General features: G+C 38.9%; 1 protein-coding gene across 2 annotated transcripts in view; it reads right to left on the reverse strand.

The window, feature by feature from the left end:
- The window catches only part of VWF (von Willebrand factor), a 202486-nt gene that overhangs the window by 171733 nt on the left and 6031 nt on the right, over positions 1-24722 (reverse strand). For both annotated transcript variants that reach the window (XM_027838876.1, XM_027838875.1), the window contains exons 4-6: positions 22726-22828; positions 20448-20656; positions 10946-11070 (exon numbers count right to left, since the gene is read on the reverse strand). In XM_027838876.1, the coding sequence (XP_027694677.1) occupies positions 10946-11070; positions 20448-20656; positions 22726-22828 (437 nt within the window). The remainder of the gene's footprint in view (positions 1-10945; positions 11071-20447; positions 20657-22725; positions 22829-24722) is intronic.

Genomic DNA, 24722 nt, shown 5'->3' on the forward strand with positions numbered 1-24722 from the left:
TCTGGAGTGGTTTGCCATTTCCTTCTCTGGTTCATTTTACAGATGAGAAAACTAAGGCAAACAGGGTTAAATGACTTGCCCAGGGTTACACAGCTAATAAGTGGTTGAGACCAGATTCAATCTTAGGTCTTTCTGATTCTAGGCCTGGCACTCTATGTACTGAGCCACCTAGCTGCCCCTTGTAGGGGAGGAGGAAGCCAATTCCTCACACTAGGCATGATACAAGACCATGAAACTGACTGGGAATGGCTTTAGCTCTGTTACTAAGAGACCCTCAGCCTCCCGCTACTCCAGGGCCTCAGAGATGCCCAGTCCCATCTGACATCCTAGAGACTGCTCTGAGCTGCTTAGAAATGGGGACTTCTGAGGCTTTCAATGCATGAACCCAGTATTTAAAACATGCCAGTACAAAGAATTGGAAATTGAGAGGATGTCCATCAAGTAGGGAATGGTTGAGCAAGTTGTGGTATATGAATGTGATGGAATACTATTGTGCTATAAGAAATGATGAGCAGGCAGACTTCAGAAAAATCTGGAAAGACTTGCATGGACTGATGCTGAGTGAGGTGAGCAGAACCAGGAGAACATTGTACACAGTAACAGCCACGTTGTGTGATGACTAACTTTGATATACTTAGCTCTTCTCAGCAATGCAAAGATCTAAGACATCTCCAAGTGCCTCATGATGGAAAATGCTATCCACTTCCAAAGAAAGAACTATGGAGTTTGAATGCAGATCGAAGCATACTATTTGCTATTTTTTTTTCTTCTGTTGTGTTTTGTTTCCTCTTTCTGGTGGTCCCTCCTATTGGTTCTAATTCTTCCTTACAACATCACTAATGTGAAAATATGTTTAATGGGAATGTATATGTATAGCCTATATCAGATTGCGTCTTGGAGAGGGAGATAGGGAGGGAGAGGGAGAAAAATTTAAAACTCAAAAGCTTATGGAAGCGATTGTTGATAAATCAAAATAAATTAATTAAATAAAATAAAATAAAATATGCCAATAAACACAGAATTCCATGCAAAACAGCTTTGCCTTTTTTTTTTCCTGAAAGGCTAAAACAGCTGCAAAACAATTACATTTCAGGTTAATGAGCTGCTCCAGACCTTGCTGCAGAGAAACCCCAAGGCTTGTTAGCCTGACAAGGGAACATTTATTCCTGAAGGGAAAGTAGCAGGACTTCAGCTGTATTTACCTCCCAATGTGAGGTAAAAAAAAAAACACGTGGCTCATCCCCTTGCTAGCTCTTAGAAAGCTGGAAAGGGGTGAAGGAAGGTGAAAGGAAGAATTGGCTAAATGTATATTTATTTGGTCCTACCATTCCAGAATGTTATCACCTTTTGAAACTCATGACAGTCAGGTGTGGTAGATAATGCAAATATTATGATTTCATTTTTACAGATGAAGAAATTGAGACTCAGGCAGGTTAAGGGATTCGCCCAAGCTAGTAAATGTCAGAGTTGGGTCTCCCAATTCCATACTTCTTTTATTCATTACACCCAGCTCCAGGACCTGATGTATTTTCCTTCAGAAATACACTCTGTTAGGCAGACAACCTTTATATTCTAAGAGGACCATGGCATACTGGAATATAAAATTCATAGGACAATGTCTCCTTTAATAGGGCGGGCTTCTGAATCAGATCCCTAAGTGGAACCAAGCTGCTACAAATAGTTCAGAAGATAATTATTAATCACTTCCCAGGAGATTTAATTGTCTTTCTCAACCAATTATGTATTTCCTCTTTTGGCCAAGTCCAATTGGATTGGCTTACATAGGCAAGGCCTCCCTTCTCGGTAAACAACCCGCTGCTTAAAGTTCTGAACAGGGAGGTCTTGGCTCATTGAGGAAGATGACCGAGTGTTTGGAGGCCCTGACACAGTCTGAAGCGCCTGAGACCCGACATTCCCAGGAGGATGGTTGTTAGGGGCATTAAATGCACCCAGAGGACAAAATGAGTACTAGGCAAACAACTGAAGTCAGCAGGAGGTACTGACTGAAAGAGACAAACAATGTTTTCCCTCTGATTTTGTGTCTTTTGTTAATGCTAGGTGACAGGTAATTCAATTCAACTCAAAAAATCTTTGTTAAACTCAGTTCTGGTTGCCCTAGTTGCTAATAATGCCTCTCCTACTCCCCACATATACTGGGGTGGGAAAGGGGGGGGCAGAGAGAAGGGAACACACATTTATTAATGTACCAGGCTTAGCACTTTGAAAATATTATCTCATTTGATCCTTGACCCTGAGAGATAGGAACTATTTTTATCCCCATTTTACAGTTGAGAAAACTGAGGCAGACAGAAGTTAAGTGATTTGCTAAAGTAAATGTCTGAGGCTGGATTTGAACTTTGGTCTTCCTGACTCCAGGCCCACTGGGCTATGTAGCTGCCTCTATTTATTTTGAATATTTTTATAGCTAACAATGTAGACACATTGTCTCCCCTCATAGAACGTAAGTTTTATGAGGACAGACGCTGTTTATTTTTTGTCTTGTTATCCCCAGAGTCTAGCTGAATACCTGGTTTAATAAATGCTTGTTGATTAATCAATTAATTGTTAAGCACCTAGTATTTACAAAGTACTGTGCTAGGTATTGGAGAGATAAGAAACAACAGTAACAAGAGAAAGTTACAAAGCCCTCCAGGAATTGATATTCTGCTGGAGGATAGAACTGTAAACATAGATAAATATAATATACATTAATCTGAAGAGGGAGAGAGGGCACACCAATATCTGGGGGAATCTAGGAAGGTTTCTGGGAAGAAGTGACTTCTGAGCTAATCCCTGAAGGAAGAGAAAGATTCATGGAGGCAGAATTGAGAGGGGAGTACATAACAGGTAGTTCAACATCCCAAGGGACGCAGGGAGTTGGGAGATAAAATATTAAGATTAGGGGAGGGACACCTAGCTGGGGCAGTGGATAGAGCTCCAGCCTTGGAGTCAGGAGGACATGAGTTCAAATCCAGTCTCAGACACATGACACTTAGTGACCCTGGGCAAGTCAATTAACCCCGATTGCCTCACCAAAAAGAAAAAAAAAAGGAAAAAAAGAGAAAAAAAAGAAAGAAAAGATTAGGGGAAAACTAGTAATGGCCAAATTTGACTGAAATATAGAATGCACAAAGGAGAGTAATATAAAATCAGGCTAGAAAGGAAGGTTGGAGGCAGATTGAGGAAGGCCACAATGTTAATGCCAGCCTAAAGAATTTGTTTTTTATCTTTGAGGCAACAGTGAAGGTTTTGAGAAGTGAGTGATGGGGTCAAACTCATACCTAAGGAAAATTATTTTGGCAGCTATGTGGAGAACAGATTGTAGAGGGAAGAGTCTGGAAGCAGGGAGACCAATCAGGAGATTATCACAATATTCCCAGCGAGAGAAGATAAAGGCCTAAATTGGAATGGTGACCCTGCAAATGGTGAGAGGGGGACAATGATATTGGTCCTAGGTGCTGGAATTCTTAGCTGTGGTTCTAAGAAGATTCTTTCTTCTCCAGTCTCTTCTTCCTTTCCCTCTCCATTCTCCTGTCTTTTTCCCACCCCCTTTCCCAGTCCTCCTGCACCAAATGGCATTCAGTACCCCAGACTCAGAAAGCAGGCTAGCATAATTAGTACTACAGCTAGGCAACATTACGAGTTAATAAGCTTTTCTAGGCTCACATGGGAACCTCACCGCCATTTGTAGCATCTCAAGTTTCAAACGATTGACTTGCAAAATGAACTGCAATACAACCTGTTCATAAAGGGGGACCTGTGTACAACTTAGATGGTTGGTTTATAACCAAGTCAGAATATTTCAGGACCCCCTTAGTTCAGAAGGTCAGTTTGCTCCAAAGACGTTGAAAGGCTGTCACTAACTGAGTAACTCAGAAACAGAAGGATAGATAGGTGGATCAGTGGATAGAGTACCAGGCCTGTAGTCAGGAAGATTCATCTTCCTGAGTTCAAATCTGGCCTCAGGCATTTACTAGCTGTGTGACCCTGGGCAAGTCACTTAACCCTGTATGCCTCAGTTTCCTCAGCTGTAAAATGAGCTGGAGAAGGAAATGGAAAACTACTCCAATATCTTTGCCAAGAAACCCTCAAATGGGTTTTCCAACAAAGAATTGAACATGACTGAAACAACTGACCAAGAAACAAAATATTAGGAAAGAAACAAGCACTTATTAAGTGCCTATTATATGCCAGGCACTGCCCTCCATAAGACTCTCCTTGCTAAGGTTTGTTGGACCATGTATATGTCTACAGAGATTAGGTAAGAATGGAGACAAATTATAGAGGGATTCAGGGAGGGGCTATATTTTTTCTCCTCAATCTTGCTGACAAGCTTCACTCACAAGCACCAAGGGAAGGATTCTAGACTATTGGGTTGGTCACCCACTTTGGGCTGTGCATGGATCAGTCAACCTCAAGGACTCCCAAGGTGATGTTTAAAAATTAGAAAATTAGAATGCTAGATCTGGAAAAGAACTTAGAGATTTCTTAGTCCCCATGGCCTTATTTTGCAGATAAATAGAAATAGAATAATGGTGGAAGAAGAGTACTTAACCAGAAATCAAGAGGCTTCCAGTTCATGATCAGGAGTGATCATGATAGGAGATGCTCTAGAACAAAATTCTGACAACATGAAGAGAAACAATTCCAACAAGGAAGGAAAATGGGGTTTGTGTGAAGAGACACATGAAACTTATCAACCAAACTGGATTTGAAAAAGAAATGTACTGAAGATAGAAGCAAGGCCAAGTAAGGGAAGATTAAAAATAAGGGAATGGCATAGTTCTGCAAAATTATGATAAGAATGCTAAAGTTAAAAATGAACTGAGGGGAAGCTATTGACAACAAAGGATTTATCTTAGCTATTTTAGGACGAAAAGGAGGATCAAAAAAAGGAAAGGATGTTTGCTTGTGGTGATTGAGATGAGGTTAACTGACAAAAAGAGAGAAAGGAGGGTTGCTCGATTCTTATCCTCTTTCTGTTTTCTCTGCAAAAGAGAATGACCTTTGCATTGGAAATGAAGGAACAAAAATGATTAACAGGGAATCAATACCAAAGGTAAACACGGAGACAGTAAGAGAACACTGAGGTCCTTTGATGGATTCAAGTCACTAGCCCAGATGAACTACATCCCCGGGTACAGAATGAATTTGCAGATGTGATTACTAAACCATTTTCAGTAATAGTTGAAAGATCACAGAAAACAGAATTACTCCACAAGAAAGGAAAATGTTGTCCTGATTTTCATAAAAGGGGGGGAAGTCAAGGTCTACAAACTAGAGAGCAATCAGTTCGACTTCAATTCCTGGGAAATTTTGAAAAAGGATCACCAAAGAGATGGTTGGTAAATATCTAGAAAGGGAAGCAGTGATTACAAAGAGTTATCATGCTTTCATCAAGGACAATAGTCATTTGAGACTACTCTTATTTCCTTTATTGATGAGGCTACTGAACTAGTCAATGAGAGGAATGTTCTGGATATGTTTGGTCTAGATTTTTGTAAAGCTTTTCTTAAAAAATGTCCTACTATTCTCATGGAAAAGACAGAGAGAGATGAATTAGGTGATAATACAATTAGATGAATTCATAAGAGGGTGGATGGCCTGACCCAAAGAGTAGTTGTTAATGGTTCAGTGTCAACATGTGGCAAGAGGTCTGCAGGGGAGAACCCCAGGTATCTGTCCTTGGTCTTGTACTCTTTCATATTTTTATGAATAACTTGGATAAAGCTGAGAGGGATAACCAACATAGTAGATGACTGAGACAGGATCCAAAATTATCTTGACAAGCTAGAGCATCGGGCTGAACCCAGATAAAATTTAACAGATGAATGTAACGTCTTGCCCTTTGAGTAAATATCAAGTCGACAAATATAAGATGGGAGAAGTATGGCCAGGCATCAGTTGTTCTGAGAAGTATCTTAGAAGTTTAGCGCATTGCACCTCCATAGGAGTCAGCCAAAAAAGCAAATTCGATGGTGGGCTCCATTAAGAGGGCCAGAATTTCCAAGAATAGGGAGGTGATAGTCACATTGTACTTTGCCTTCATCAGACTTCATTCAGAGTATTGTGGACACCACAGTTTAAGGTCATTGATGAATTAAAAAGTGTCCCTCTTGAGCAGAGAAACCAGGATAGAAAAAGTCCTTGAGTCCAGAATGCATAAGGGTTGGTTGAAAGAACTTGGTATGTTCAATCTGGAAAAGAAAAGACTCTGAGGGGTCTTCAAATATCTGATGGGCTGTCAGAGGAGGGATTTGCCCTAGGCCACATGGCCCTAAAGGGCAGAGCCAGGAGCAATGGCTAAAATTCACAAAGAGGTAAGTTGATGTTTGGTCAGAAAAGACTTCCTACCAGAGCTGCCTAAAAGGGGTGTGGGCTACCTCAAGAAGGGATGGCTTCCCCCTCATGAGAAATCTCCAAGTAGAAGTAGTACAACCACTTGCAGGGGTTGTTATGGTGAGGATTTCTCTCATGTACAGGTTGGACTCAATGACCACTAAGGTCCCTTTCATTGCTCAGATTGCGAGTCCATAAAATCATATCAAAGAAATGTTAAGCACTGAGGATACAAAGACAAAAATAAAAGACAGTGCCATTGAGAAACTCCCAATCTATTGGAAAAGACAACATACAAATATATAAGTATAAATAAAATACACACAACATAAATACAAAGTAATTGGGAGAGAAGCACTAGAGGTTGGAGAAGGGAGGGGATCAGGAAAGGCCTCAGGTAGAGGGTGGTGCCTGAAGTGGGCTTTGAAGGAAACCAGAGATTCCAACAGGCAGAGATGAGGAAGGAATAGGTTCCAGTCATGTGAAAAGGCATGGGGATCAGAGAGGAGATGTGTGTGAGAGACAGCAAGGAGGCATTGGAGGAGAACTTTGTCCAGCATATTTATGCATGGGAAATTAAGGTAAAGTGAGTACTAACAGTGCCCTTGAAGGGAAATGGAAGTCCTCACACCAGCTATATGGGGCAGGAGTGTGAAAGTACAGTTCTCCTTCCTAGGACTTGGTGTTGGGGGTTAGGGATGGTAAAGAAGAGCTAAGAAGGAACTTCTTTTGTTGTTTAGTTATGTCCAACTCTTCAGGACCCCATTTGGGGCTTTTTTTGGCACAAAGATATTGGAATAGTTTGTCGTTTCCTTCTCTAGCTCATTTTACAGATGAGGAAACTGAGGCAAATAGGGTTAAGTGACTTGCCCCTCGTCACACAGCTACTTAAGTGTCTGAGGCTGGATTTGAACTCTGGTCTTCCTGACTCCAGGCCCAGTGCTCAGTCCACTGAGCCACCTAGCTGAGTGGATTGGTTTAATTGATCTAATTGGATGTTTCAGGCTCCAGGCCTTATTAGCAGGAGCTGGCCAGAGCTCTATCCTTCTCCTCATCTTGAGTCTCTGCCATGCACTAGCAGCAGGCCCCTGCTAAGCCCAGGACCTGGGCTATGGTTCACTACGGGAGTGGCAATGCTGTGCCTTAGCATCTATCAGTAATAAGGCTGGTTAGGTGGAAGTTAAGGATGAACCAGGGGTTAAGGCAGAGAGATTGGTGGACAGACGAAATTTGGTGGAAGAAACCAGGCTGACTCCAGGAAAGAGGCCAGCTGGGTAGCCTTGTCTACAGTACCCACATGTTTCCATTCTGTAGAAGTACCCTGGGGCCTTGTGAAGGGTGAGTTTCTTTTGTATGTTTTTAAAAATAATCAAATAAGCACAGCACTTATCTCCCAGCACAGCCCTAACCACATCTCTGGTTGCCAGGCAGAGGAGGTTAAAGTGAGGCTTTCCTTACCTAGGCTCCCCTGCGACACTTAATTCAACTTCAGAAACCCATTTCCTTCTTTTTCCTTAACCTCATAAGATTCTAGAACAGGAATTTAAAGATCATCTGGTCCATGCCCCTCATTTAACAGATGGGAAGACTGAGGCACAGAGAAGCAGAATAATCTGCCCCAAAATCAGTGTCAGAATTTAAACCAACATTCTCCAATTCCAAATCCAGTCTTTCTGCTGTGCCAAGCTGAACTCCTCCCTCTTCCATCTCTCGCCTCCACAGACATAATTTCCAGACCTAAAAAGTCAAACTTTTTTCTCTACCAAGATAACTCTAGCTCATTTTACAAATGAGGAAACTGAGGCAAACAGGGTTAAGTGACTTGCCCCGGGTCACACAGCTAGTGAATGTCTGAGACTAGATTTGAACTCTAGCCTTGACCCTTTCCTGGACGTAGACCCACAAGTCTCTACTATAAACTACAAATGGAGCACAGTGATTAGCAGGCCAGACTTAAGAGTCAAGCTTCAGTGCCCAATAGACCTAAAGAAAATCACAACCACATAGTGCCTCAGCTTCACCCAGCTCTAAATTAGAAGCCAGAAGGAGCCATCTTTACTTCCTCCAGGCTTCGTCAAATTGTGATGAGCAATAGGCCTAGAAGGTGTTTTGACTTCTGAGGGGTGAGGGGAAGTCTCTAGTAAAATTCCCAAGGAATAGGCAGCAAGGTTGGAAGTGAGTGTAGGGAAAGAGAAACATTTTGTTTGGTACCCTCCAAGATTCATTTTCAGTGACCCTTATTCTATTCCCAACCTCCATGACTCCCCTCCCCTGCCATTAGCTACCCTATGACCTGGTGTTGCAAGACCTCATTTTCTCTTATCTTAATAAGCACCCCTATCTGGAAGAAATTTGGGTTACATCTCACACCATATATCACAATAAGCAATAAATGGATATATAAACATAAGAAGTCACAATATACACAAATTAGGGGACCAGAGAAAGAGATCCCTTTCTTTCATACTCGTGGATAGGGAAACAATTCTTGAACAAATAAAGTAGAGAGGATCAAAGGGAATAAAATGGGCAATTTTTACTATACAAAATTGAAAAGTTTTTGCACAAAAGGAAATCAATTTAATTAATACTAGAATGGAAACAGTAAACTGGGAAAAATCATTGCAGCAGTTTTCTCTGATAAAAGTCTCATATATGAGAATATATATATAAGAATATATAAGAATAATATATAAGAATAATAGAGGGGCAGCTAGGTGGCATAGTAGATAAAGCACTGACCTGGAGTCAGGAGGACCCAAGTTCAAATCCAACCTCAGACACTTATTAGCTATATGACTCTGGGCAAGTCACTTAACCCCAGTTGCCTCAAAAAAAAAAAAAAAAACAATAGAAATTCTTAATAACTAAAGGCTATCCACCCAAAGTTTTCAAAAGAAGAAATGCAGCTATCAACATCTATATGAAATAATCCTTCAAAATACTAATAAGAAGAAGAATATAAATTTAAACAATTCTGAGGTTCTAACTCATACCCCTCATATTGCCAAAAATAACAAAAAAATTAAAATGATAGTTGTTGGAGTGGCTATAGTAAGAATGACACACTAATGAACTCTTAGTGGGCTGCAAACTGGTCCAACAGTTCCGGAAAACAATTTGTAACTCTGACTCCCAAAATCATTGTACCTCTTGTCCCAGAAATATAACTACTAAGCATATACTCCAGAGAGATTGGAGAAAGAGAAAAAAAAGACTGAAATGTCCAAAAATATTAATAGCAACATTTTTTTGTAGCAAAAATTTGGAAATTAAAGGGGTTCCTGTCAATAGATGAATGGCTAAATTTTGCTATATTATACTGAATTGTGCTCAAATTGTGCTATGTGAATATACTAGAATGTTATTGTACCCCCAAAAAATCATGAAAGAGATGAATTCAGAGATACCTGAGACAACTTACATGAAGTGATGTAAAATAAGCAAAACTTGGGAAACAATTTATACAATGACTAACACATTGTAAAGGAAATCATCTTAAGAACTATGACCAATGTAGTCACCAACCAGGACTCCAGAAGACTGATAATGACTCTCTTCCCAGCTCTTGGCAGAAAAGTGATGGACTTGAGATACAGAATGAGACATATATTTTCAGACATGATCAATGCATGGATTTGTTTTGCTTGAGTATGCTTATTTGTTATAGGGAGGACTTTTTTACAGGGAAGGAGGCAAGAGGGGGAATAGTGATAGTGATGCCAAAAATGATGGAAAAAAAAAAGAAAGAATCAATGGAACATTTTAGAACTACACAGAAGAGAATAAAAGGAAGTTTCAGAAGGGGACATGTACAAGCAGGGCAAAATTTGAACTACTGTAATATATCTTTTTTTAGCTGTAACAGAGATTTATGATTTCATGTATAATCTCCTTTTTCTGTTCTTTATATTTGGAAATGTTCATTTTTTATGTTTGTTAAGTTCATAATAATAAAAAAGAAAATCTAATTTAAGAAATGGAATACTTCTTTGTAAGATACTTAGCTGACACAGTAGAGCCTTCAGTCATAGAATTATAGAAATGGACTTTGAGGGCTAGAAAAGATCTCAAAGATCACTTAGTCCATCCTCTCACTTTTCAAAAGTTACAACAGGAATTTAGTTAAAAAAAAAAAATCTGACTTGCCCAAGGGCACATGATTAGATGGCTATTCAACAATCAGCACATTTTCTGAGTGCTTACTATACATGTGTGTGGTCCAGGGCTATGCTGGTAAATGTTTAACAATCAGCTCTCTGGAAAGGAAATGTATACATGAAACATTTAAGTATAATCTTCATTATTAACATTTTCTCCTTCAGTTTTTTTTTAAGTCTAGACAATCAACAGAAAAATAATTCAAGTCCTAGTATGTAGCTTTTGCTGATTTCCAAGTTATAAATGCTCAAAATGAAAATTTAACAATCTCTTATAAGCCTGTATGAGCCAATTCTGTACACTAGTACTACTAGCACACTAGTATACCCCTATATATGTGTGTGTGTGTGTATGTGTATATACATACACATACATAATAGATGTGGCATCAATTTTGCTGATGGAAACACTTGCGCATGTCAGCCACATGCTGAATAGCACCTACCTTCTCCATCTCCACAGAAGAGATATTGCATGTGCCACTTGGAGGAGAGACTCGCTTACACCCATGCTCTGCACCGCGTAAGGCCCAAGAGTTGGCAAAGTCGTAGGGATCAGAGGTCAAGGTGCCTATGGAACAAGAGTTGGAATAGAGAGGAGTCACCAGATGTCCCCACCCCATCACATCTCAATGCATCTCCTCACTTTAGGTAAGTCTGCTTCTATTCAACCATAAGCACTGCAGGGTGAGGTTCTGAGGGCAGAAATCCCTCCTTTATTTGGGGTAACCTCTGGATTAGCAACTTGAGGAGCACTTCAAGATTGGATATCACTAGACGATGAAAGTGACAATGATGGCAAGACAATTAAGCTGTGGGGGAGAGAAAGGCAACAGCAAGAGGAGAGAGAGGGAGAAAAGGAGGGAGAGGGAGGTGGTAAAAGAGGAGGAGGAAGAGAAAAAGGAAGAAGAGAAAGAGGAACAGGAACAAGAGAAGGAGAAAAAGGAGAAGGGGAGGAGGAAGAAGAGAAAGAGAAGGAAGAGGAGGACAATGAGAAGGAGGAGAAGGAGAAAGGAGGAGAAAGAAGAAGAAAGGAAATTAATTGAAGGAGAGAAGGAAAGGGGGAATTAAAAAGGATGACAAAGGGACAGAAAGAGAGAAGAGAGAGGAGGAGAAATGAAGAGAAAGAAAGAGGGAGAGGAGACAGGATAAAAAAAGAGAGGAGAAAGAGGCAGCAACAGCAATACCGTGATCCAAGACAATTCCAAAAGACTCATGATGGAAAATGCTATCCACATCCAGAGAAAGAGCTATGAAGTCTGAATGCAGATCTAAGCATACTGTTTTCATTTTTTTTGTTGTTGTTTTTTGTTTGTTCGTTCTCATGGTTTTTCCCTTTTGTTCTGATTCTTCTTCACAACATGATTAATGAGGAAATATGTTTAACATGATTGTGCATGTATAGCCTATATCAGATTGCTTGCTATCTTGGGGAGGTCTAGGGAAGGGAGAAATCTTACAAAAATGAATGTTGAAAACTATCTTTATATGTAATTGGGAAAAAAGTAAATACTACTAAGGGGAAAAAAGAAAGAGGCAGTGAGAAGCAAAAATAAAGGAGATAAAGGGAGGGAGAGAAGTCTTTCACCAAGGTGGGACCTCCATGTGGCAAAGCAGTATTATTCTGTGATGTTTCTAGTTACCTTTCCTTTTGTGTTTCTATACATTATGTGTGTCCTTGGGTAAGTCTTATATGAGGGATATGCTGCCAGCTACCAGAGGTCTTAGTCACAGTAAACACCAAAGGACTGAGAAATCATGATTCATGATTCAACATTTCAAGGTCATCAATGGCTGCATGCCTGACAAAACCTTTCAAGCCCTTCCCTCTCCTCTCAGGCATCCCTGTGTCAAAGGTCATGGGACTCTGGCAGTCAGAAGTCATAGGATCCCAATAATGACAATGAGAGTTCAAACCACCCAGTCAGTATTGCTCAGCAAGTTAATGGAGAAAAGTAAGGAAGAGACTCCTGTCTTCCATCATGCACATTTGCTAAATCGTGCTTTCTGAAAATGGGGCCTTGTGGTTTAGGCAATGCCTCAGGGTCGGAAAATGACTGCCATAGTGGAACAGATAGTATAGCCTCTGGGTTGAAGGGACTGACCTTTCTTTTGAGAGGAGAGGTAAGACACACTGCATGTGGTGACTGAGGGGAAAGGCAAATGAGGAACAGGAGATGCGGAGAGGCAGTGGAGTGGTGTGGAAGGACTGCAGAACTAGGAGTCAGCAGTCTGGCTTTCCAGTCTCAGCTCTGCCACTCATTTCTTGGATGTCCTTGGGAAAGTTATTCAATCCCTCTGGGCTTCACTTTCTCCATTCACATTTCCCCATAAAATGAGAAAGTTCAACTAGATCTCTAAAGTCACTTCTAGCTTGAAAATTCAATGAAGTAAAACCAAGTCAAGTGCTAAGAAATCCCAAAGAGAGCTGAGACAATAATAATAACCTACCTTTGTAGAGTAGTTTCAAATTTACAAAGCACTTTTTCAATAACAACTTTGTGAAGTATACCATGTAAATATTACAATGCCCATCTTGTCTTTGCTGTTGCTCAATTGTTTTTTAGTTGTGTCTAGCTCTTCACGACTCCATTTGAGGTTTTCTTAGCAGAGATACTAAAGTGGTTTGCCATTTCCTTCTCCAATTCATTTTAGAGATGAGGAAGCTGAGGCAAACAGGGTTAAGTGACACCTTACAGACATTAAAAATGATACTCATAGAAGTTAAATGACTTCAGGGAAAATCTGTAAGTTGAAAGAGATCTCAAAAGCCATTAAATCCAACCTATATCTAATTACTCACTGACCTCTGAAGCAGACCATTCTATCTTTTGATTGCTCTAAGTATTACTAAGTTTTTCCTTATACTGAGCCTAAATCAATTTCTCTGAAGCTCACATCTACTATTCTGTACTCTATAGCCAGGGGACAGGAAGAATAAGTCTCATCCTTACTCTTCCACATCACAGGCCTTCAAAGAGCTGAAGACGAATCATGGCTTCTTTCAGGTCGCCTGAATCTTTTCTTCTTCAGATTCAATATCCCAGTTCCTTCAAATGATGCTTTTATAGCTGGTCTTTTCCAGACCCCTCACAATCCTAGTATCACTCCTGTGGAATGATACTTGATTGACAACACATTTGATGTGGACAATGTCTGTCCTAAAAGATGGGACCCAGAGCTATACACAATACAAGTATTCTGATCAGATCAGAGTCTATTGAGAGTTTCCTCCTTCATTCTGGGCACTGGGAGTCATGAACATCCCATGATTACTTTTGACTTTTTTGACTGCCACGTCATATTGAGAGTCATATTGAACTATTCCACATGTTGGTCCACTAAAACCATCAGATCTTTTTCAAGTGAACTGTTGCCTAGACTGGCTTCTCTTAACCTGTGTTTGTGAGGCTAAGTAGCTGAACTCAGAAATAGAAACTTACATTTATCCTAATTAAATTTCATATTATTAGATTTAACCCATCCTCTCTAACTCATGGTCACTTTTTTCGGATCCTAACTCTGTTATCCAACATGTTAGCTATACCTCAGTTTCATGTAATCTAGAATTATGTAAAACAGAATTATTGTTTTTATTATTATTATATTTATATATTGTTATATTATATAATAAATATGTTATATATTTGTCATATTATTATATTATTACATAGAATTCTATGTAAAATAGAATTATAAAAACATGCCATCTATGCCTTCTTTCAAGAGAGTGATAAAATCTTAGTACTTCAGTAGATCTGTGCTGTCATTAAGTCAGGTACTCCATTCAATGGGACAGATTGTCCTATCATTCTGTGCCAACCATGCCCCATTATTCTGTGGCATTCTTATCTATGCAGTAGCTAGGTGACACAATGGATAGAGCTTGGGGTCTGGATTCAGGAAGTCTCCTCTTCATGAGTTCAAATCTAGCCTAAGACACTGACTAGCTGTGTGACCCTGGACAAGTCACTTAACCCTGTTTGCCTCAGTCTCCTCACCTGTAAAATGAGCTGAAGAAGGAAATGGCAAACCACTCTAGTTCCTTTGCCAAGAAAACCTCAAATATGGTCATGCAGGGTCAGATACAACTGAAAAATGACTGAACAACATTCTTATCTGTATTTTCCTATAAATCCTCCACAGCAGGTGTGGGTAGCAATGAAGCACACAGGCTCTCCATCAGTTACCTTTCACTCTTGCCATATGACCAATCCATCTTCTTTTCCAGTCATGCATAATTAAGGCAGCATATTGTAGTAGATAGAATGCTGGACTTAGAGTCAAGAAGGCCTGGATTCAAATCTTGCCTCTGTCACTTGCTAACTATGTGTTACTGGGCAAGGTACTTAACTTCTCTCAGCCTCAGTTTCCTTATCTGTAAAATGGGTATAAAATAGCACCTACCTTAAAGGGTTGTTGTGAGAATCAAATGCACATATTAATTACATGTAATATCCATGTATTACTATATATAAAGTGCTTTGGAAACCTTAAAGTCAGGTATTATTATTGCTGTTATTGTTGTTCAAATATGGTGACTCCATTACAACTGATGGAGAAAATGTTTCGTTGCAAAAATATTTTGAAATCTTTTCTTTCATCTGTTTGTTGGCTTGCCAGTTTCCCCTTTATATGTCTTCAGAACCTTTTTTTTTTTTTTTTTTTTTTTTTTTTTGTTTAGTTGAGTGTCTCACCAAGCTTCCTGGAATCTTGTTTTCCGCTTCACTGCTTCTCTTTATTTGACGAGGTGATACCGCTCATCATTCTCCACTATCCTTTTCCATAGTGATCTTACAAATGAGCCTATACATGAACTGATGGTGTCCTCAGCTACTATTATTTGTCAAATTGGTGAGGAAAAGAAGGTAGGCTCTTTTGGTCTCTTTGTGTAAAATCCATATTGGTTAAATCTTCTTAGGAAATAAAAATGATCTGTCACTGTCTTTTCTTGTATCCATTTCCTATTTTCAGTGCCAAAAATAATCATCATCATACTAGATGATGTTTATTTACTTAACACTTTAAGATTTAATTTTTAAAATATTGAACAGCTTAGGCACAAGTACAGATTCATAGAAAACTTATCTTTCTCCAAGCTGACATTGGTTGGTTAATGATCATACTGGGATCTGATCATTCAGTCAGTTATAGATATTATCTACAATATATCTCTCCATCTTGTCCACAAAGGTGGCATGAGAAACTTTCAAATTCCTTGGAGAAACCTAGGTATATCATGTCTACAGCATTCTTTTCATATGCCAACAAAGTTACTATTTTAAAAAAAGAGGTTAGCTCAACATTACCTGTTCTTAATTAAGCCATAATAGCTTTTAGTAATGGTTTCCTTCACAAAACACTCCAATAACATTTCTTTCATACTCCATTCTAGAATCTTGCCAGAAATTAAAATCAAGCTCACTAGCTTATAACTTGTAGTCTCCCTCTTCCCTTGTCCATCACAATACCATGGCAAGTTTCATTCTCCACAATATCTGGAAGCGGCCTAACTGGGGATCAGCAATTATGTCTTACAGTTCTTTAAGCAGCCTGAGATAAAGCTTATCTGAAGCTAGTGACTTAAGCTCATAACTATAATCCTACTATATAACTATAATGATAACTATAATCCTACTATATAAATCTCCAAAACAATTTTCTTTTTGAAATTATTATTACCATTTGAACAGGATAGTAACAAAAACTTCATTCCAAAAAGCCATAATAGCCACAAGAACTCAAAGGAAATTTTAAGTAGCTGTGGCAATGCTAAATTCTGACTGTAGAGATGCTCACCTGTTGTCATGGTCCCATCAACCCTGAGCAATGATATTATTTCTTTTTGAATCTTTCTCCTATCCCCAATATAACTAAAAAAGACTTTTTTCCCCTTAAGATTCATAGCCAGTCACATCCTGAGATTTTGGGATCCTGACACTTTTCTTGATGGATTGTACTGGTCTTTTGTATTCATCCTCTATTATGTGTTATGTATTAACCATCTTCTATTGTTGTTATTCAGTTGTTTCCATCATGTCCAACTCTTTGTGACCCCACAAAGATACCAGAGTGGTTTACCATTTCCTTCCCCAGATCATTTTACAGATGGGGAAACTGAGGCAAACAAGGTTAAGTGACTTGCCCAGGGTCATACAGCTAGTAAGTATCTGAGGCTAGATTTGAATTCAGGAAAATGAGTCTTCCTGACTCCAGGGCCAGCACTCTATCCACTTCACCACCTAGTAGCCCATCTTCTATACGTGTCTTTAAAATGTAAGTTGATCACTATGAAAGACTTGGCCACTCTAATCAATACAAGGATTCAAGGCAATTCCAAAGGACTCATGATGAAAAAATGCTGCCCACCTCCAGAAAGAGAACTGATGAAATCTGAGTACAAATTGAAGCATTATTTTCTCACTTTCTTTATTTTTCTAGTTTTTAAAAAAATGTGGCTAATATGAAAATTGTGTTTTGCATGATTTCACATGCATAATTGATATCATATTGCTTGCTTTCTCAGTGGGTGGGGAAGAGGGTGGAAGGAAGGGAAAGAATTTGGAGCTCAAAATTTAAAAAGAATGTTAAAAATAAGTAAATAATGATTTTTTAAAAATAAAATGTAAGTTAATCATTGAGTTCCCAGTAAATTTATGCCAATCTCTTTAGACACATTGTCTTTTTATCATTAAAATTATTTCTGTCATATCTTTAGAATTTCATTTTTTGAGAGCTTCCTATCCTTGTTGGATCAGCATTCTCTGTAACATTTTAGGCCATTGGACCTACCGATCCTTTTTATGTTCTCTTTGAAATCTTTTCTCCCCAAATCCAGAAGGCATTAAGATTATGCTCAGCTTTCTGCTCATTCTCTCCAACAGATTTTTCAATGGAATGGTCACTTGCCTTCAAAGTCCCCATCTTCCATATCACATCAACCATTTCCTTCCTCTTTGTGTGTCAAAATTAGAGCCAAGATAGTAGTTTCTCACTTCCTCCACATTTTGAAAGATGAAATTATCATTATGATAAGCCAAAAGTCACAGGTGTCTTTGCTTTTGGCACAGAAACATTCTCATAGATGTCTCAATAACAGTTCCTAATCATTATTATATTATGCCTCTGTGACAGGTTTATGATCTATTTCCTAAACACCGATTATTTCCATCTTCTGTCCTAGTGGTCTAGTTGTTTCTTCCTAGGTTGATTCTCACTCAAATGTGCTCTCTACCATGTATGCCACCTGGACTTCCTCACTTCAGTAGATCTTCTTAATGCATGTACCTTTTCAAAGTGAATGCACTCTGTCATACTTAAAAATCATATACCTTTCCAGTGCCTGTTTGAGTCTTGAGTCCCATCCCACAAAATTTCACAGATACTTTACAACTCAATACATCAATTGACCCATGACTTCATCAATGTGGGAACTCCTTCCAATGGTGCAAAGTGAAATAAACCTATCAATGCTTTCTCATTCTATGTGACTCTGTCTACATCTTTCTACATATCCTCAATAGGATTTCCATCATCTGTGCTGGAGACCTTCCTTTAGGTCTTTCAACATTTGGTGGGTACCATTGCGGTACTTAGACTTTTTCCTCATTTTTACTGCATTACTAGTCAACCTCCTTTTCAAATCATAGATTTCCTGGAGGTCATTTATGCCACTAATTCCATGCAAGTAAATGATATTTATGTAGTTGAGTTTTCCTCCCCGTGTTAAGATCTATAGTTTGCTCTGTTGTGCATTTGTATACAGACAACTGAGGCCATGAACATTTTTGCCAGCTCCCTGCTTAGATTGAATGACCCTGGGCAAATTAGAACTTCCCAGTGCCTGTGGACATCTTTCTAAGACTCTAAGTTAGAGGTGAATTGCTATTCTGTAACTGAAAGAAGTTTCCATACCAAAGAATTCCCCAAATCTATGAAATCACAAGTATATACCTCACCCCACCCTCAGAAAAACTACTTGCTGGGGTTGTCCCTCCATCCTCCCACCCCAGGACTAACTTGAGTTCTGAGTTCTAGCCTGGTACAAACTGATAGCTGTTCCTTCACTTTGGGAGTCACTGTATGCTCTCCCTGAGATTGAAATGCAAGGTTAAAAAAAGAATAGATTTTACTGCCCAAGAAGAAAGGGCATCATTGTTCAGCATGGTCATGAAGACAGTGAGGAGCAGTAGAAATAGCATCGGGCAGAAAACCTTGGGCTTGGAACCTTGCTGTGCTGCTTGTTTGCTGTGTGACCTTGAGTGAAAAATAACTTCTCTGAGCCTCTTTCCTCATCTGAAAAATAAGGATAATAATACTTCTATTATCCACTCAGAAGGTAACATGGCATAGTCAAGAAAGAACGCCCTTTGGAGTCAGGAAGACCTGGTTCCAGGATGAGTTTCTGACATAAACTAGCTATGCAGCTTGGGGCAAATCACTCTATTTCTTAGAGCCACAGTCAATGGTCTGAGGTTTATAAATTACAAATAAGTTGCTGATCTAGGATGGTGGAGGGAATTTCCACAATGGAAGTTCTCCACTAATGAAATAACCCTTTCTTTCCCAGCAAAAAGGTTATCTATCTCACATGTCTATTATGAGGTTCAAATGAAGTGATATATATATATATATATATAGAAAGTACTTTGAAATCCTAAAGATTTATATAAATAAGGATTATTGCTGTCATGCTTACATCACAGGATTTAAGAATTATCTAATCAAATTCCCTTATTTTACTGATGAGGACAGCTGTAGCCCAAAGAGGTTAAATGATTATCATCAACACAATGTAAAGTGTTATCAGTTCCTGATTAATCGGGGGTTAATTACCCAGTGTATAGTTAATTATTCTTGGTTCTAGCTTCTCTTTATCTCCTCCCTTCTGTTGATGCTTTTGGAGCATTATCCCTGCTTACTAGAATCTCCACTGAGTACAGGCAGCAGTGGGAGGGGGGGGAGAGAGAAGGGGGAAGGGAACAAGTAGGGACAAGAAGAATAAAGAAAAACTCTGATTCATCCATTTTTGCTTCCATCTGGGAAGAGCTCTGATTAAATAGGTTTGGTGATTAAAATTACCAGCCAAACTGAGATTTAGGAGTTATCAGTGGTTTTCAATTGTCCATGCTACACTCTGATGCATATAAATGAATGAATGAGAAAGTATTTATTATGTACTTACAATGTGCCATGCACTGTGCTAAGCACTGGGGTTACAAATTCAAGAAATCATGACAGTCTCTGCTCTCGAGGACCTTACCATGTCTAAGCAAATAATGATTTCATTGATCATGGTTCAGGTCAATAATAATAAATTATATTTCTTACGTGTCTTGAGGTATGAAGAGTGCTTTTCCCACAACATCCTTGGGAAGCAGGTGGTGACCAGGCCCCCATTTTACAAATGAAGAAATTGGCGCTCACAGAATAAAAACATCTTAACCATGGTCACAGAGATAATAAATGTCAGAAACAAAAACTGAACCCAGTTCTTCTGATTTAGTCCATCACTCTTTCTGTAGTATTCTACTGTCTCTTTATGCCATTTGTCCAGAGCGTTGGTTCTCAAAGTGTGGTCTGGGGACCCCAAAGATCCTTTCAGGGAGTCTACAAGGTCAAAACAATTTTCATGATAATGCTAAGATACTTTAATTTTAATATGGCAAATATTGATAGATGTAAACCAGATAAACATAAGCTCTTTGGAGGAGATGTCAATAATTTTTAAGAGAATAAAGGAGTACTGAGACAAAAGAAAAAAAAGTTTAAGAAATATTTATCTAGAGTTGGGGGGTGGGAGGTGGAACAAGCATTTGTTAAGTACCTACCATGTGCCAGACACACTGTTTTAAAGCACTTTATAAATATTATTTCATTCGATGGGGTTGATTTCAGCCAATTCCGTGTAACCATTTCTGAGAAAAAACCTAGCTCATTAAATCCTACCTTCCTGGGTTATAAAGTCATCTTCTGCAAAGTCATTGAAGTTGCCACACAGTCCACAGGTCTTATTGAAGTGTCTTTCAGGCAGAAGAATCTGGAAGTTCCCATTGGCATCAATCTTGGCCACAAAGCCGTAGACCTCACTGAACAACTTGTGGTAACCAGCCTCCATTTCTAAATACAGCCCTTTGGAGGCATAAGGAATGGAAATTCTGCAAAAGAATTCATCAGCTTACCAAGTGACATGTTTATATCTCAGTCTCCACAATTGCTCCCCCAATCCCATTCCTTTCTTTTTCTAATTTATTTTATTTTTTAATTTATGAAATAAATTAAGAAATAAAACAAGTATTTCCATAGCATAGTACAATAAAAAAGATGATTTCACATGAAACTGCAAGTCAATTACGTACAACTTGCTATTCCTTTCAAATATACAACAAAATTATCATGTAAATTCCTTTTTTTTCTTCCCTACCTCCCATCCTAGAAATGGCTACCATTAGACACAGATAGATAGATAGATAGATAGATAGATAGATAGATAGATAGATAGATAGATAGATAGATCTGTGTGTGTGTATATATATATATATATGAACATATGTAAAATTACTCTATCCATACTTCTATTTATCAGTTCTTTCCAGGGATGCAGATGACATCTTTCTTCATATGACCTTTATAATTAATTTGAGTATTATAATAGTCAAAATAACTCATCCACTCAAAGTCATTCTTAAAACAATATTACTGTTACTGGATAAAACGTTCTCTTGGTTCTGCTCATTTCACTCTTCGTTATTTTGTGCAAGTCTTTCCATGCTTTTCTAAGATCATTGAGCTCATAATTTCTTATAGCACAGTAGTATTCTATCACAATCATATACCACAACTTGTTCAGCCATTCCCCAATTACTTTCAACAAACATTTGCTAACCAGAAGCCCTCAGTTCCCTCACTTTGCCATTTACCAGCTTTGGGAATACAACAAGGCATTCTTCTCCTTTAAGGTTCAGTTTCCTTCTCTATAAAATGGAAATTTTATTTTTGTTCTATATAACTCATAGGCTTATTGTAAACAAAACATTTTATAAACCCTAAAGTGCTGTATAAATGTGAATTCTTGTTATGAGGACCTCCTTTGTACAGAATATCTTCAGGAGAGGGACAGAGTTTGAATAAGACATAGTCCCTGTCCGCATGGAATTTGCTCCTAGTTCAGCCAAGTGAAACATCATGGACTCGTTTGATTTGGTCCCAGAGGTTACAACTAAGAACTATAGGTGGAATTTGAAAAAAGGCGGATATATAGGCTTGAAGTAAAAAAAAAAAAAAAAAACTTTCCTAAGAACTGAAGTGAGCCAAGGCAGAATGGAGGTTAGAGGACCCTCTTCAGATACATTGTAGAGGCAAAATGCTTCCCTTTATGGGCTGGACTATTTGGTTTCTAATTTCTCTTCTAACTCTGAAAGTTTCTGGTGGGGGTGGGGGAAGCAACTAATGGGAATTAGGAGATCTGAGTTCTACTCCCAGCTCTTCTTTACACTATGTGATATTAGGCAAGTCTGGGTTCTACCATTAGCAAACCATGATAAGTTATTTCACCTTCTTAGTTTCTTGCCTTTAAAATTAGGATGTTGATGATTCTACCATTGGGCATCTAACCCAAAGACAGCAGAGACAGAAAGGTCCCATCTATACCTCAATATTCATAACAGCACAGTTAATGGCAGCAAAAAAAAAGAAAGCAAACAAAAAAAAACAAAAAACAAAACCAAGAAACAAAGTAAGAGCCCATTGATCAGGGAATGCCTAAATAAATCATGCTAGATGGGTGCACCGTAAGAAATGATGAGTATGACAAATTCGAAGAAATAAAGAAGGCTTTATGAAAGAGATGGAGAGCTAAGAAAGCAGAACTAAGAGAGAAAATCTGCACCATGACCACAATAATGTAAATGAAAACAGAACTAAAAGACACCATATTTCAAGTTAAATGCAATGGTTCCAGGGATTTGATGATGAAGCACACTTCTATCCTCCTGGTAGAGAGGTGGCAGACTATAGGTACAGAATGGTGAATATGCCCTCAGATGCAGCAGTTTAACTTTTTCTTTGTTACAAAGAAGGGTTGTATTAGGAAAGAAGTATTGAGAACTGAGAATGGTGTCAAAGATAAAATTTGTCAATAAAACATTATAACATTAAAAATGAGTAGGCTAAGCTAGATTGTCTCTAAGGTTCTTTCCAACTCTGTAACTTTGAGTCCTTGGCTTACCTTTGGTCTCCCTGTGTCACGGTGCCATTGATAAACAAGTGGATGTCAAAAAATTCCCCAAGATACACAGAGAGACTTTTCCTCTTGCCATTTTCAAAACCCCCTGCAATATCAAAAGAAATCATTGGTGGATGAAAGAAGATGTATTTTCTTGTTTTTCTTAAGGTTGAAATCATTAAATAAAGAGAACTACTTATGGAATTCTTTAATCTATATGGTATGGAGCACTTTGAACTAACAGAAATCCTCCCAAGGAAGCATAGCAAACAGATGCTTTGGAGTCATCTTCAACTCTTCTGTCTTCCTCATCACCCCAGCCCTTACATCTAATCAAGCCCAGCCTTCTATCCACTGCACCACCTAGCTGCCTCAAACAGTCTAACAATTAGAGATACCCAAAGGTAGAATTGACTGGATGACCATTTGTTGGGTATATTGTAGAGGGCATTCTTGTTCAGGAATGATTTATGGTAGATGGCCTCTGAAGTCCTTTCTAACCTTGAGATTCTGTGCTTCTAACATCCTTGCTCCCTTCTCTTTCCTACAGAGCCTCATATTACCCACCAAGGACATGAATAAGGTTGGTGAGAACCTATGTGCCAAACAACTGAGCTACTGGAAGTAAACTAAACAAAGAAAGGGGCTTTAAATCTAGCAGAGTTTAGTCAACAAGCCATCAGGACCATAGCACAAATGAGGGCCTGTGAATCCTAATTCCAGGAACTGAGATGATTTCAACTGAGATTCCCCACTCTAATGGAGGGATTAAGAAAAGAGCTAGTCTGGTATGGTACACAGAATCTGGACTTGGTATCCAGGAAGACCCAGATTCCAGAGTGAAGAAACAATGGATTTGGAGTCAGAAGACATGAGTTTAAATTCTACATCTGCCACTAACTCCCTGGGTGACCTTGGTCAAGTCATTTAACTTCTAGGGCCATAATACTATGGGGCGGGGTGGGAAGGGGGGGAAAGCAGCAGTGAGAAACACTAAATGATTTCCAAAATCCCTTCCAGCTCTACATGTATGACCCTATGACCCATCTCAAACCCTATCTCCTTCATGAAAGCTTTCCTAAGTACTCACTGGTGCTCTCTCTCTTCTCTGAATTACTGAAGTCAACACCAACCAGTTTAGCACTTCATCATTCTCTAATGAGTTCATGTACAGAGCTTATCTCTTCATCTAGAACATAATATGCTTCAAGGCAAAAATTGTCTCATCCTTCTTGGTATTCCCCATATTACTGAGCACAGGGCTGCATATTAAGCAGATACTACTTAGTATAATAACAGCTGGCATTCACATGGCCTGTTTTACCAATACTATCTCATGTTATTTTTTTCACCAAGTCTGGAAGTCCCCATTTCACAAATGAGGAAACTGAGGCACATGCCTCAGGGTCACATAGTAAATGTTTGAGGTCACATTTAAACTCAGGTCTTCTTAAATCCAAATCCAACTATCTACTGTGACACTTGGCTGCCTGACATTCAGTAAAGACTTGTTGAGTCATTCAGTCACATCCAACCCATCATGACTCCTGTGGGGTTTTCTTGGCAAAAACACTGGAGTGGTTTGTCATTTTCTTCTCCAGTTGTACCCATTTTACAATTGAGGAAACTGAGGCAGACAGAGGTCCAATGACTTGCCACGGGTCACACAGCTACTAAGTGTCTGAGGCAGGATTTGAACTTAGGTCTTCCTGACTTTAGGCCCTGCACTCTATCCACTGTACCACCTTAACTATCAATAATGCTTGAATACACTCTAGAATCTTTAGCTTCCTTCAAGGCTCACCTCAAGTGCTATCTCCTATAGGAAATCTTTCTAGGTCTTCCTAGTTGTTAGTATTCTCTCTTCAAATTACACACACATATATTTGTACATATATATGTATAAATGTACACGTGTAAATACATGTGTGGGTGTATCTGTTTAAATGCATCTTGCCAATAGAATGCAACCACAACAACAGAGGTGAATAGTAGGAGCA

This window comes from Vombatus ursinus, unplaced genomic scaffold (genome assembly GCF_900497805.2).
Source record: "Vombatus ursinus unplaced genomic scaffold, bare-nosed wombat genome assembly UNPS02014830.1, whole genome shotgun sequence".
NCBI classification, from domain to species: Eukaryota; Metazoa; Chordata; class Mammalia; order Diprotodontia; family Vombatidae; genus Vombatus; species Vombatus ursinus.